Source organism: Ursus arctos, unplaced genomic scaffold (genome assembly GCF_023065955.2).
Source record: "Ursus arctos isolate Adak ecotype North America unplaced genomic scaffold, UrsArc2.0 scaffold_19, whole genome shotgun sequence".
Classification (NCBI taxonomy): Eukaryota; Metazoa; Chordata; class Mammalia; order Carnivora; family Ursidae; genus Ursus; species Ursus arctos.
The window spans coordinates 48003828-48016361 of record NW_026622863.1 but is presented as its reverse complement, the minus strand read 5'-3'; the positions used below and the strand labels follow the sequence as shown (position 1 = coordinate 48016361).

Below are 12534 nucleotides of genomic sequence, written 5' to 3'. Positions count from 1 at the left end.
AACCAACTGAGTCCCTGGGCGTTTCCCCCCTCCCCCCCCCCAAAAAAAACAACTATTGGAGAAAAAAAAAAAAAAAAAGGATGGAAGAAGAGGGACTGGTTGAAATTATGGGTCCAAGAATGGCTAAAGCCCCCAAGCCCATCCTTGGCTTCTAGTGAGCCCACCCTCACTAGAAGCTGGAAAGAGGCTGGAATTTGAAACAGCCTTTATTGAGTGCCTCCCAGACTTTTATATCCATCTGCTCATTGCGATTCCTCCAGTGAAATCAGTTGTACTAATTTTGTTTTCCAGGTGGGGAAACCGAGGCTCAGAGAAGGATAATGTAATCATCTTACAGTCATCCTACAAACATTCACCAAGCATGTGCTAAGTTCTCAAGCACTCTTTAGGCAGTAGGCCAGAAAGAAACCAAAACAAAGTCCATAGTTTCATGGAAGTAGTATTCTAGTGGGAGCAGACAGAGAACAAGCAAACCGACATAGTATATGGCAGGTGGTGCTCAGAGGGGTGGAGAAAAGTCCATCAGTGTAAGCGGATGGAGTGCCAGGACTTGCTATTTTAAACTGAGTGGTCAAGGAAGACCTCACCAAGTGGTGGTATTTGAGCAGAGGCCAGAGTGAAGGGAGACAGTGAGTCAGTGGACACGTGGAGGAAAGGAAATTCAGGCAGGGGGATCAGCAAACACAATGGCTCTGAGAAAGAAGCATGTCTGATGCCTGGCGTGTGCAGCAGATCTGTATGCCAGAAGCCAGGTAAATGAGAAAAAGCAGAATAGGAGATGGGGTCAGAGGAGTGAAAGGAACTAGAATATAGGGATTTTTAAAAATGATTTTATTCATTTATTTGACAGAGAAAGAGAGCACAAGCAGGGGGAGCTGCAGGCAGAGGGAGAAAGAGAGAGAAGCAAGCTCCCTGCTCAGTGGGGAGCCCCACGCCAGGCTCCATCCCAGGGATCCCAGGGCACTGGGATCATAAGAAGTCAGACACTTAACCAACTGAGCCACCTAGGCACCCCTAAACATAGGCATTTTGTAGGACCATGGAACTTTGACTTTTGCTCTGAGATGGGAGCCCTGTGGTCCAGAACGATAGTGTTGTGAAAGGATCTCTGACTTAGATTATAAAAGGGTCCACCTTCTTTGTAATAACAATTAGGATGGCGCAGGCTTGATTCCCCCTGGCGGATGAGCTGTGAGAACTGGGGTACAGTACTACCTGTTTCTAAGTCTTGGTTTCCTTGGCCATAAAATATGGTCAGAAATTGATGACCTCTAGTGTCTTAAGCTCAGTAGTGACAGGATTTCTGTCATCCCGCTGCCTGGGACAGTGCCTGGGACTGACTTAGTAGGCGCTCGATAAATAGTTGAATGAACGTGGGACTCTGTAGGTCGTTGAAGTTCTACAAAGGAACAGCAGGTGTCGCACTAGCTCTATAACCGCCTACCCCGAGTCTCCGGGGTTGGGCTAAATCAAACTCTAGCAGGAACTCGCTCGCTCGAATTCGGATTTTTTCAGGGAAGGGGCTTCTGAAAGCCGACTTATGACTTTCTCCTCTTAAAAAACAAACTTCTCACTTGGGAAAAGGAGCTTCGGGCCCTTTAACATCTAGAAGCAAGCGGCCCGTCCTCGAACGCCGCTTCCCAGAATGCGCGGCGCTATGCAAATGAAGACGGTTTCAAAAGGGAGGATGATTCATGCCCATGCAAGAAAAAGGTAACATTCTGGACGGATATATGTCGTAGTTGGGGAGAATTTATAGATATCAGAGTCAACAATCTCACACCCTCCCAAATTATGTGACCATAACTGTAAAAAGTTAGCGGGTTTTGAGTTTTATATAGCTGTGTGGGAGTAGGCGAATCTTGCCCGGATGATCCTCAGTGGTCTGGGGTGCAGGCTTCAAACCTGTAGCTGTCTAGCGACAGAGTGGTTCAATTCCACCTTTCGGGCGACTAACTTTGTCTTTTATATTCCCATCGGACTGGACATTAGAGCGGGTTGTTGGGGAGAACGACCCTCGGGCCAGCGCCTAATAACATCGCTGCGATCCTCTGCTTCACAGCTGAATCTCCGCCACGCGGGTCTCTTTTCCCACGGTTACACTTTCACTGGGAGTATCAAAGATGATCTAAAAGATGATGAAAATCATCCTGGATCTCTCCCCTTCCCTTGCTTATTCTCCCATTCAGTCACTTCCTCACTCATGTATTTAATTACGCATGGACTTATTCATAGGTCAAATAGTCATTCATTCAGTCAGTCAGTCAGTCATTCAACAAGTATTTGCTTCGTGCCAGGCTTTGGGAACACAGTGTTGATCCCAGCCCCCGCCCTGGCCTCATGGTGCTCCCAGTCCAGTGAAGGAGACAAACATTAAACAATCATTAATTACACATTTAATGAACAACTACAAAGGTGGTAACTACTGGGAAGGCAAGTACTGATCTTAGAGGCCATCTAATAGGGAGACCTGAGTTCAGATGTGGTGTCAGGGTGACATGTGGGCAGACACCTGAAGGATGAGAGCGGATGAGCCAACAGAAGGGGGAATATTCCAAGCTAGGGATCAAGGTGGCCCCAATAAACAGCAGCGAGGATGGTGATAACCGCGCCTTCGCTCTGCACTCAGCAGCAGCACGCATAAGCTCCCTGACTCTTCATAGCCCCATTCTGCAGCTGAGAAAACTGAGGTTCATGGAGATGAACCTTTTGTCCAAGGTCACGCAGCTTTGGTAGGCTCAGACCCCTGGCCCATGCTATTTACTCCTGCCCTGTGCTGTCTTTCTGATGGTAGCATTTTACCAAGTTCTGTCTGTTCTGCCTCCTACTGTCTTTTCAATTCCAATCCTCCTTTCTATCTCATAGCCCTGCCCCTGTCCCGGGCTTCCCCAACACATACCAGTGTCCCCACCCTAGACCCCTCCCTGGTCTCCTGCCCCAGTCTTACCCCTTTCTCTGCCAGCTACCTTCCACTTGGTGGTTAAAGAGGTCTTCCTAAAGCACAAGCCCGCCCCTGCCTTTCTTGCTCTCAAAACCTGCCGTGGCTCCCCAGTGCCTGCAAGAAAAGATCTGAATTCTTACTCTGGAATTTAAGCCTGCAGAATCTGGTCCTTGCTAAACAATTTCTCCACACCTTTTGCTCTGTGAACCTCTAGCTCATTAAATGTATCCATCCCTGTCCCCACCAACAGCTCTTTGCGCTGTGTAATTTTCTATCCCCTTCTATGTCCTCTGTTTAGCCTCCAGGACTCAGCTCAGCCGTCCCTCCTCAAGGAAGTCTTTCCTGACTCCCCGACCAGTTTATGTGCACCCACTGGGCTCTCCCAGCCCCATGGATCCCCCCAACCCTGTGTACTTGAGATCATCCCCTACAGGTCTGTGTCCCTCTCTGGACTGTGAGCCCTCGGAGGGGAGAGCCTGGGGCTGTTTCAGTCCCCGCCATGTCCCCAACACTGCCCAGCACGGGGCTGGGCACACAGAAGGTACTTAGGAAATGTTTCATATTGATTAATAAATTAAGGGAGGCAATATTTTCGGTTCAGTCCATTTTAGGTTGGCCCCTATAGGTTCATAACCCAGAAAATATGGTGGTGGGAAAAGCACAAAAGGAAAGTCCACTTCAGTGTAAAGTGATCCATGTTTTTGTGGTTCATGTGACCCTGAGGACTGACAAATCCTTGCTGATCTTTAGTACTGTGGGATGTGCGTGGTTCAAATTTCTCTACCTTTTCAACCTTCACTCAGGTCATCCTGAACACGCAGGGTCTGGATAAGTTCCTCTGTTGTCAAGAAACCTCCCCAAACCCCCTTTGGCATTTCAGTAGCTCACGCCTACTATTCTGCCTCACCCCCTCGGAGAGGAGGCAGCTCCTGTGGGAGGTCCTCTGACTGCCTAGCCACCTCTGTCCTGTTGTCCTGTTGTCGACTGATTCACAGGTGGGAGTCCCAGAAGGCTCGGTGCCTGAGTACAGCCCCCTCGGCTGATCTGACCTGATTCGCTCCTGCCAAAGGCAGGCAGGGGCCGGGCATCGGGAACAAACAGACCCTACAGCTTGGCAGACTCATATTTAAGAGCTTTTTATTGGCGACAGTGCAGAACCATGGCGGGAGGGTCGTGGCCCAGTGCCAGCCAGCCCCAGCCCCCCAAGGTCAGGTGCAAAATACAAAAAGAATCACAAATACAGCATGGGGGGGGGGGGCGCTTGGGGGATTCAATAAGTTGTGGTCCGGCAGGGGCAGGCCCTGCTCACAGTCTCGCACGCACACCCAGAATCCTTAAAAGATACAGATTGTGAAAGTCTATGATCCCTCAGGCTCGCTCACAGAAATAAAATCTCAGGTCCCCAACAAACCCAGAGTCAGGAGACAGCTGGAGGCTCGGGGACGGTCAGCACAGAGACAGACCGAAAACGACCCGGTGAAAAACAGGCAGAGAAAAGACGGGGTGGGAGAGACGCTGGAGAAAGAGACGGCCAGAGACTGCCCCAAGCCCCCAGAGGGGCCGAGACGATCAGGAGAGACAGCGAGAGACAGCCAGAGGAAAGAAAGCCTGGAACAGGCTGACTCGAAGTTTCCAGAAGCAGTGGTTCCGATTCCACGGGCACCACTTTGGGGGCCAACGTGACCTAGGCCGACGTTGCAGAAGCGCTCACACACTCACGCGCACACACGCACACACACCCATATATAATATAGTTATTTATACATAATAGATATAAGTGCCTTTCGGAAACCAGGAAAGGGATAAATAGCCACGGGGACGGGAGGCGCGGGACGGGGCACGTGGAATGTTGCCCATGCAGCACAGAAGGCGGCGTGGCCCACCCGAAGTTAAAAAATATCAATCCGCCTCACGAGACGATTCTCGTGAGGTGAAGCACAGGGGAAGGGGGGGTGGGGAGCCCCAACCAAGAATCGGGGCTTGGGGGGCTGCGGCGGGGGAGCTGGGACCGCGGGAGTCCCGCCCCTTCGAGTTTGCCAGTCTGAAAATATTGGGGGTTGGGGGCCAAAGCCTCGGCCTTTAAATCTTCTCCGGAAAAAAAATACTGGGGCAGGGGCCCCCCTGGCAACCTCCCATTGCTCCCTTTCTAGAAAGGATGTAGGGGTGCCACGGGGAGGGAGAAGTTGGCGTCCTAGGCCGGGGTAGGGGGACAGGCCTTAAAGAAAAAGGCCAGGGCTTGGGGCTGGGGGTCCTGAGGACAGAGGCCACGCGGATAGATAACTGTCACCCCCACTCTCGATCCTGTCACCCCTTGAGTCTAACTCACTGTTGAGGGGAGGAAGGAGGCAGCTGGGGAGAGGGGATAGAAAGGCTTTGAGGCGTGGGGGGCACAATCCGCTCCCCCCCGGAAGGGTTCAGTCCCACCGGGCTCCCCCCTCCCTCCTCCCCCCCCCAACAATCCGGCCAACTCGGTTCACAGTATAAAGCACTCCAGCAGGACGGGCATCACAGCGCCCCCTGCTGCCTGAATCAGAGAGGCCCAGCAAGGAAGGCCGGGAGGGAAGGTTGAGCCAGGCTTGGAGGCTTGGGGTAACACTGTAATCAGAAAAGGAGGGCTGGGGGCCGAATTGGGGGGGAGGGGAGCCTTAGGAGGCCAGGAATTCAGATCAGAGCCACTTTTGCTGGGAGGAAGAGGCTGGAGAGTCAGGGAGGGAGGTTCACATTTCAGACTAAGTCTGGGTGGGAGGGAAGGAGATTATCATAAGGGGCATCAACTTCCCTTAAAGGGAGGCTCAATTCCGAGGAGGATCTCACTACGTGGAAATGGATAAATAAGCTAGGGTCGGGGGAGCAGGGAGAACCGGCCTGGTCACCCCCTGAAGGGTGGGTGTGGGCGAGGTCGTGGGGCCATGGTCTGTGGCATTTCCTTGTCGAGCCTCTCTGAAGCAGACTCCAGCCCACCCTGCAGCCCACCACCAGCACCCCTTTCCCTCCGCCCAAAGCGAGGCGCCCCACCGCCCCCCCCCACCCATCCCCAGAGCTTGGGTTGAGGTGAAAGGACCAACAGGCAGCTGGGGGCGGGGGTCCATTCCCTCCCCACCCCCTGCCCCCAAAGTCACCAGCTTTCTGGCCTCGCTGGGCCACAGAAACAAGAGGCAGCACAAAACACAAGGAGGTCCTCCTGTCCGATGACAGTGGTCGCAGAGAGTCAGACAGGAGAGGCAGGAAGGCCATACACCCGCTTTGTCTCTTCCCCTCTCTCTCTTCCTCCTCCTCTTCCAAATCTCTCTCCCTTGTGGGTTTGTTTGTTTTGTGTCTAAAGAGTTCACAGAGCAAGAAGGGAGGGCGAGTTCAGGGGGTCGGTGGGCTGGTCACTGCCGCTGGGGCGTTGGGCGCCGGTGAACGCGGAGACCTCCGGGCAGGTGAGGACAAACGAGGAAGTGTACGAAGGGTTAACAACAGGGAAGGGGTCGCCGAGGACTTGAACTTCACTGTGTGTAAAGAGAGAAGCCGTCAGGTTGGGGGGTGCGTCTTGGCTGGTCTGGAAGGGCAGGGGCGGTGGTGGCGGGGGCGGCAGCAGCCAGCTGAAACCATCTTCCTTAGTGGATGCTGACCCCGGCAAATCTCTCACCTCCGCCAGCGGGCCGGGACCCGGCCCCTCTTCGTAGGGGATCTTGCAGCCCGGTTTGTGGGCGACCAGCACAAACTCCAGACGCTCCTTCTCCTTTTGGAGCTCGGCGATCTCCGACTCCAGCTCTGCCTTTTCTTCCTCCAACTGATCTGTCTCCTGAGGTCCGGTCATGGAGGAGAGGGAAGAAGGAGCAAAAGGCCGTGAGCGACTAGAGAAGGTGGGTCAGGGCTAAAACCTTCTCCCTTACCCTTGCTGATGAGGCCCCCGGGGCTGGAAAGCGGCTCCAGGTGGAGCGGCGAGACCCCCTGATATGGGGTCCTGATGTGTTATGGGACTGGGGCCAGGGTCTTGCCTTCCGGGAGCCTGTCCCTCCCGCCCCACGTGTTTGGTGGGAACTGAGAAGGGGCCAGGGGTCCATGGAGGGCTCTGGTTTGTCAGAGGCGCTCGGAGGTTTGTTGAATGAATGAACAATTGTTCCATGTTTTTAATGCCACCTCTTCCCCGCGGTTACCCTTCCCCCTCTGTCTCCCAGGGAAGAGACCCCGTGGCGCGGGAAAGGAGAGGATTTCTCCGATTTCCTCTAGGGGCAGCAGGTCACCCTGCAGGCATCACTCCCAGACCAAGGTGAGTTGTAAAAAAGGGTAGGGGGCGCCGGCAATTGCCGCCCACCTGCGGTCTGAGAGGTCTGGGTGCCTGCGGTAAGCAACTGACAACTGACATGGGCTCAAAGCATTTTGCTTCCCAGACTCTCCAGAATGTCAAAGCTAGAAGGAGTCTGGAAGATTCCACGAGGGGTTGAAGAGATGGAGACACCGAGGCAAAAAATGGGCTATGGCTTGCCCAAGCCCAAAAGGGAGAAGAAAGGACAGGACCTCTGTGCAGGGTCATAAACCGGGGCTGGCATGGCCGGGGTGGGGGGTGAGGGTCTGTGTGTGCGCCTGGGCTTACCCCGTCTGGCCACACCTGTACCTAGTTCCTCTGGCCTTCAGCCCCGGGGCCAGGGCGCAGGTGGCAAGGGGTGGAGGAGGGGGGAGAGCCCCACTTCGGTGTACCCTCACTACCCCCCCGCCCCGGGGCCCATGCTCACCGCCTGGAGTCGGTCAGTCAGCTCCCTCCGACGGTTCCTACACTTGGCTGCTGCCAATTTGTTGCGTTCCCGGCGAACCCTCCTCTTCTCCTCCTCCTCCGGAGTCAGCTGAGTAGGAGAGACAGAGGCCATGAGGTTTGGGGACCCGGTGCCGCGCCTCCATCCATCCCAAACCTCCTCTTCTTCCAGAACCCAGTCCTCCCTGACAGTGGCAAGGACGCTAGGGCTTCTGTAGCACTAAGGCCTTGGTGGTCCCTCACCCCACTGGTGAGAAAGTTCCTGCCTCTCTTGCTTCCTACTCCCAGGCCAAGTTGTGATGCCCCTTACTCACCGTCTCCTCTCGGGGTCTCCGAGGCCGGGCTCGGGCCGGGCGGGCAGGCCCAGGTCCACTGGTGGTTCCACTGGTGGAAGGCCCACCGCTGCCACTAGCTCCGCCACTGCTGTAGCCGCTCATGCCCGGCGTGGAGTAACTGGTTCCTGGCATGTCGTAGGGGTCGACGGCTGGGGGCTGGGAGGCCAGTGGTTGCCCCTGGGACTGGGCCATGGAAGAGATGAGGGTGGGTTGCACGAGCCACTGGAGGTCCTGGCTGGTTGTGATCGCGGTGACCGTGGGCACGAAGGAACCGGGCATTTCCCCGAGACCGGCGCACTCCTACGGGGTGACACATACACACACAGGCGTAGACACACAAACAGAGACACCGACACACACACACCCAACACACATACACACACCGACCCCGTGAGTGAGCACAGGGCGAGCGGGTGTGGATGTGTGTGTCACAGGCAAAAAGCCACAACACCCACCCTTCCACTACACCGTGACGCAGTGGTTAATGAGAGGATTTCTGCTCAACTGGCTTCTACCTCCTCCTTCTTCTTCGGGGAAAGGTTGCACGGTTCCAGCGGGTGGTGAATCACACCCCGGGTTGGTGACTCTTAGGTGGGGGGGTGGGGAGGAGGCTGGACACAGCCGGGTGACAGAACCCCCGGGAAGGAGTCACAGCCACACACACAGCCACAACACCCCACCCCCACCCCAGAGGCAAGGGGAGGGAGAGGGAGAGGCCTTAGGCCAAGCCTTCCTCTACACTCACACACATACACACACCCCTCTGAGCCGGGAGGATGAGCGACTGGAAGGTCCATGAGACCTCCGTGCAGGGGCGGGGGTCTTAGTTAAAAGGGTGTTGGGGGACAGGCTTAGGAGTTTTGAACAACGTTTCAAGTAATTGTCTCTCCACAGAGTGAGACTGACAAGAGACAGGTTACGGTGGACGGACAGGTAGGGAAAAGTGACGATCCGGGCTCCCTCAGACTGCCACGGAGGGAGAACGGTGTAGGTCCCGAGGCCCCGCGCCCAAGCGGCGCTCATCTACCCCCACCCCCAAGTGGAATCCTAGGACTGCTCGGAAGGCTTAACTACTCTCCCAGGGGGCGTGGTGAGGGATGGGCTGGCTCGCTGGCCAATCAGAGTCCTGGAAACCCAGAGGGGGCGGGGCTCCTGGAGACCACCTGGCCGGTTCCCCTTGGGTTAGCGGTTCTAGTCCTGTCTTCCGACACAGCGGAGGGTTTGGGCGTCCGGAACAGAGGGACTGGGACTGTGTCTGTGTGTGCCCGGAGAAGAGGGTGACGGCCACCCATGTCTCCCAAAGAGACCCCGGCACACAGACACCCTCGGCCCCTGAGATCGGAGGGTCCTGATCCCCGCAAGGTCCTGGCGGGCCCATTGGATCGCAGAGGGTTGCTCCTGTCACAACAGGAATCCCCTCGCTCTGCCTTTAGAGGCCCGTAAAAGAGACCCCAGAGCAGAGGAACCACGAGTTCCGGGGACGGAGAGGGGGGAAGGGAACTGCACCCTACAAATAGGAAGGGAAAGTTGATTGGCTATAGTCCGCGCCGCGGCGGCCAATCGGAACGCCGGGCTGCCCCCTCCCTTAGCAACGTGGCCCCGGCGTTCCAAAATAGAACGCTCCGGGACGTCAGGGGCGGGGCGGACGAAGGGGGCGCCGCGCGCCGTGCGTGCCCCGCGTCAGACGGAGGATTCCAGCGCGTCAGCCGTTACGCACGGGTCCCCCGTTACGTCTCCGCGCAGGAGGCGGAGGCAGAGCTTCCAAGCTAGGGTTCGAGGCCAGCTTGCCCGCCGGATCGAGGGCAACCCGATGCCGGAGTAGGCGCTCCGATGGAGAAGGAAAAGGGAGAAGGCTACTGGAAGCTTCCCCGGGATTTTCCCCACCAGCCTAACTGCGCTAGCTTCAGGTTGGGGACCTGAGTCGGGAGCAGTCCCGGAGCAAGCTAAAAGTTCTCAGCACTGCTACCGCATACACGTTGCACTGAACGGAGCATTCTCCCCACCCCCCAAAGCTTACCCCTCTACGTTCCCTCCCTGAGATCCACGCACACCACCAATTGCAAACACGTCCCGACTCTGCAGTTTGCCAAGTGCACGGTGAGCCTATTCCCTCTCAGATTCTGAGTTTTGGTGCGTCTTTATTTGGGGTGGAGGGATTGCTCGCTCCTCCCCGGACTTTAAAAAAAAACCCCAAAAAACATAAAGCAGCACCCCAGCCCTCTAGAACTTACCTGGGAGGCGGCGGCGGTGGGTGGACTGCCGAAGGAGTCCACCGAAGACAGATACTGAGACTCGGCGGAGGGTGAGGAGCTGCACCGGGAGCCGGAGTCGTAGTCTCCGGGGAAAGCTTGAAACATTTCCCTGGGCACAGGGGGGGCCCTGTGACCACGCTGAGGTCGCCGGGAAGCCAAGGCTATGGCCGGGTGGAAAAGAAAGGTGCGAGTCCGGGGTGAGCCGAGCGCGTCCCCAAAGCGCGCTGTCCGAGGAAACTCGGGATGGGGGCAGCGTCCCGCTCCAACAATGGCAAAGTTTCTGTGCAATTCCTCTGCGGTGCCCAGGCCCCCACAAGATGCCGCTGTGCCTCCTGAAAGTCCAGGCTCCGTAGGACCCAGGGGCGTGGGGGGGATCGCTCCCCCAGAGGCGGAAAGCGCTGTCTTGCTGTACAGAATCGGCTTCGGGTGCGGTCTCTTCCACGCGTCCAGCGGGTCCCACGGGGGGAGGGGAGTAATAAAGAAGAGAAAAAGAGTAAGTCGCTCCTCCAAAATAAAATGTAGAATTATCTAGAAGAATCCTCCCCAAAACTTTCTCGCCGGAAAAAAAAAATAAACTGAACTTCACAGCCCCCAAAAAGAACCACAACAATCAAGTCCCCAAGTCCCAGCTCCGCCTGTCCCTGCCGAGGCCGTAGCTCTCAGTCTTATGAATGAACCCCAAAGCCGCCAGCCTGTATTTATATGCCCGGGACCCGCCTCCTTGCTTACGTCACTCGACCCAAGCTCCACAAACTTCCTAAAATCTCCGGCCCTGCTGAACTCAGCCCCGCGCCGTCCGGCAAGAGGTCTGCCCTAGCCTGGATCTGTCCACCCGCATCACCCTCGCTGCCCTGGGGGTCGTGGGGGCTGCGTTCCAGAGCCCTCGGCGGGAGGGGATCCCGGCCCCGCCTCCCAGGAGTTCCTGTGACGCAATTAGCCATATAAGGAGCTCGGCCGGCGCGGCAGAGTGTTTGTTTGGTATCCTAGCAATTACGTCAGAGGGAATCCCTCGCTCGCTCGCGCGCTCACCCCGCGCGCCTGCGGAACCCGCCCGCGCCTGCGCAGTGCCGCGCCGCCCCGGGGGCTGGTATTAATAGGCTCTGAAACTAGCCTGGGGAAGACCCGGCTAAGTGGGTACTTCTCACCTCTGGCAGCCCCTCCCAGTTCTCCCGGTGGAGCAGCGCCCTCACTCAAGAGGAAGGTCAGAACCCCAGAAAGAGACCCTGGCTACTGTTGGTGTAGTCACGTAGGCGGGGAAACTGAGTCCTGAGCGGAGTGGGAGGGGCTGTGATGCTCCGGGTGAAAGTGGAGGTGGGGGTGGAGGCCCTCACGGCCCTAACTTGGGGAAATGTTTTCCCTTTCTGAGCTTCAGCTTCAGTTTTCCCAGTTGTGTCTTGGACCCCGCTGGCCCCGCAGTCCGGCGTTTGGGAGGTATGCGGGTTTGGAGCGGGTAGAGAACGAAATTTAGGATGAAGCGTCCCTGCTGCTGGTGTTGGTAACGTCGCCTTTCCGCTTCATAATCCTACTTTTAGACAGAAAGAATGTGTGTGTGAAGAAGAATTGATGATGATGATGATGATGATAATAATAATAATAATAATAATAATAGATGCCGTGTATTTAACTATGACCAAATACCAGCTCCTGTACTAAGCCTTTCACCACGAGATCTGTAATCCTTAAACCAGCGTTTGAAGGTTAAGGGAGGAAAATCTTCACTTTATTAAAGAGGGGAAAAGTACTCGAAGAGGTTAAGTGAGTTGCCCAGGATCCCATGGCAAGAAATTCAAACCCAGAAGGTTAAACTCCAGAGCTCCTCCTCCCTTCCTGATTTCTGAGAACTGCCTGGTTCAGCGAAACTCCCTGAAAAACCTGGGTCTTGGGATTGTTTCAGTGGTAACGGTGATATTCCGGGGAAGCTTCGAAGCCTCGCGAACCTACCTGTCCGCTCCCAGTGTGCACTGCTGTGACCCAGGCTCGGAGAAGTAGAGCTGCTTGCCTGAGGCCTCCCAGTTAGGAAACGGGGTTCAAGAGTTTAATTTGGGTATTTGGGATGCCACAGCCTCCAACTCTTAAGCAGCCACCGGGAAGGGTCCCACCTGCTGCTTCACAAATCTCAGAGATCCGGTATTTCCATCCCAATGCAGAGCCTAACCTGGCCCTGGGCACGGAGGGAGAAGTGCTTGGAGATTGTTGGAGCCCAGAGAGGGGGAGGCCCTGGCTCAGGGTCACACAGCAGGTCCGAGGCAGAGCAGGAGAGGGTGGGTGGAG

The 12534-nt window shown here is 56.0% G+C and overlaps 1 protein-coding gene and 1 non-coding gene across 3 annotated transcripts; one reads left to right on the top strand and one right to left on the bottom strand.

The window, feature by feature from the left end:
• Positions 1-1864: 1864 nt before the first annotated feature.
• TRNASTOP-UCA (transfer RNA opal suppressor (anticodon UCA)) lies at positions 1865-1951 on the top strand. The gene has a single exon. It is a non-coding gene; the product is annotated as a tRNA-Sec (tRNA).
• A 2110-nt stretch (positions 1952-4061) lies between these two features.
• FOSB (FosB proto-oncogene, AP-1 transcription factor subunit) lies at positions 4062-10942 on the bottom strand. Of its 2 annotated transcripts, XM_057314606.1 has the most exons (5): positions 10243-10942; positions 7991-8311; positions 7660-7767; positions 6573-6728; positions 4062-6432 (listed from the first exon to the last, which is right to left on the bottom strand). In XM_057314606.1, exons 1-5 carry the CDS (start codon positions 10366-10368, stop codon positions 6430-6432), a joined length of 714 nt encoding a protein of 237 aa, XP_057170589.1. In that variant the 5' UTR covers positions 10369-10942; the 3' UTR covers positions 4062-6429. The 2 variants fall into 2 exon arrangements, with proteins under 2 accessions (XP_057170589.1, XP_026337836.1); XM_026482051.3 differs by having other exon boundaries at positions 4062-6728.
• Positions 10943-12534: the final 1592 nt, after the last annotated feature.

What these genes read in the sequence shown, in the direction of transcription:
- FOSB (XM_026482051.3), bottom strand. Translation starts at nt 10,368, where the DNA reads ATGTTTCAAGCTTTCCCCGGAGACTACGACTCCGGCTCCCGGTGCAGC. An exon ending in CCACCGCCGCCGCCTCCCAG is followed by an intron (nt 8,312 to 10,242) that starts GTAAGTTCTAGA and finishes GTCACCCCGTAG; the next exon opens with GAGTGCGCCGGTCTCGGGGA. An exon ending in GGAGACCCCGAGAGGAGACG is followed by an intron (nt 7,768 to 7,990) that starts GTGAGTAAGGGG and finishes TCTCCTACTCAG; the next exon opens with CTGACTCCGGAGGAGGAGGA.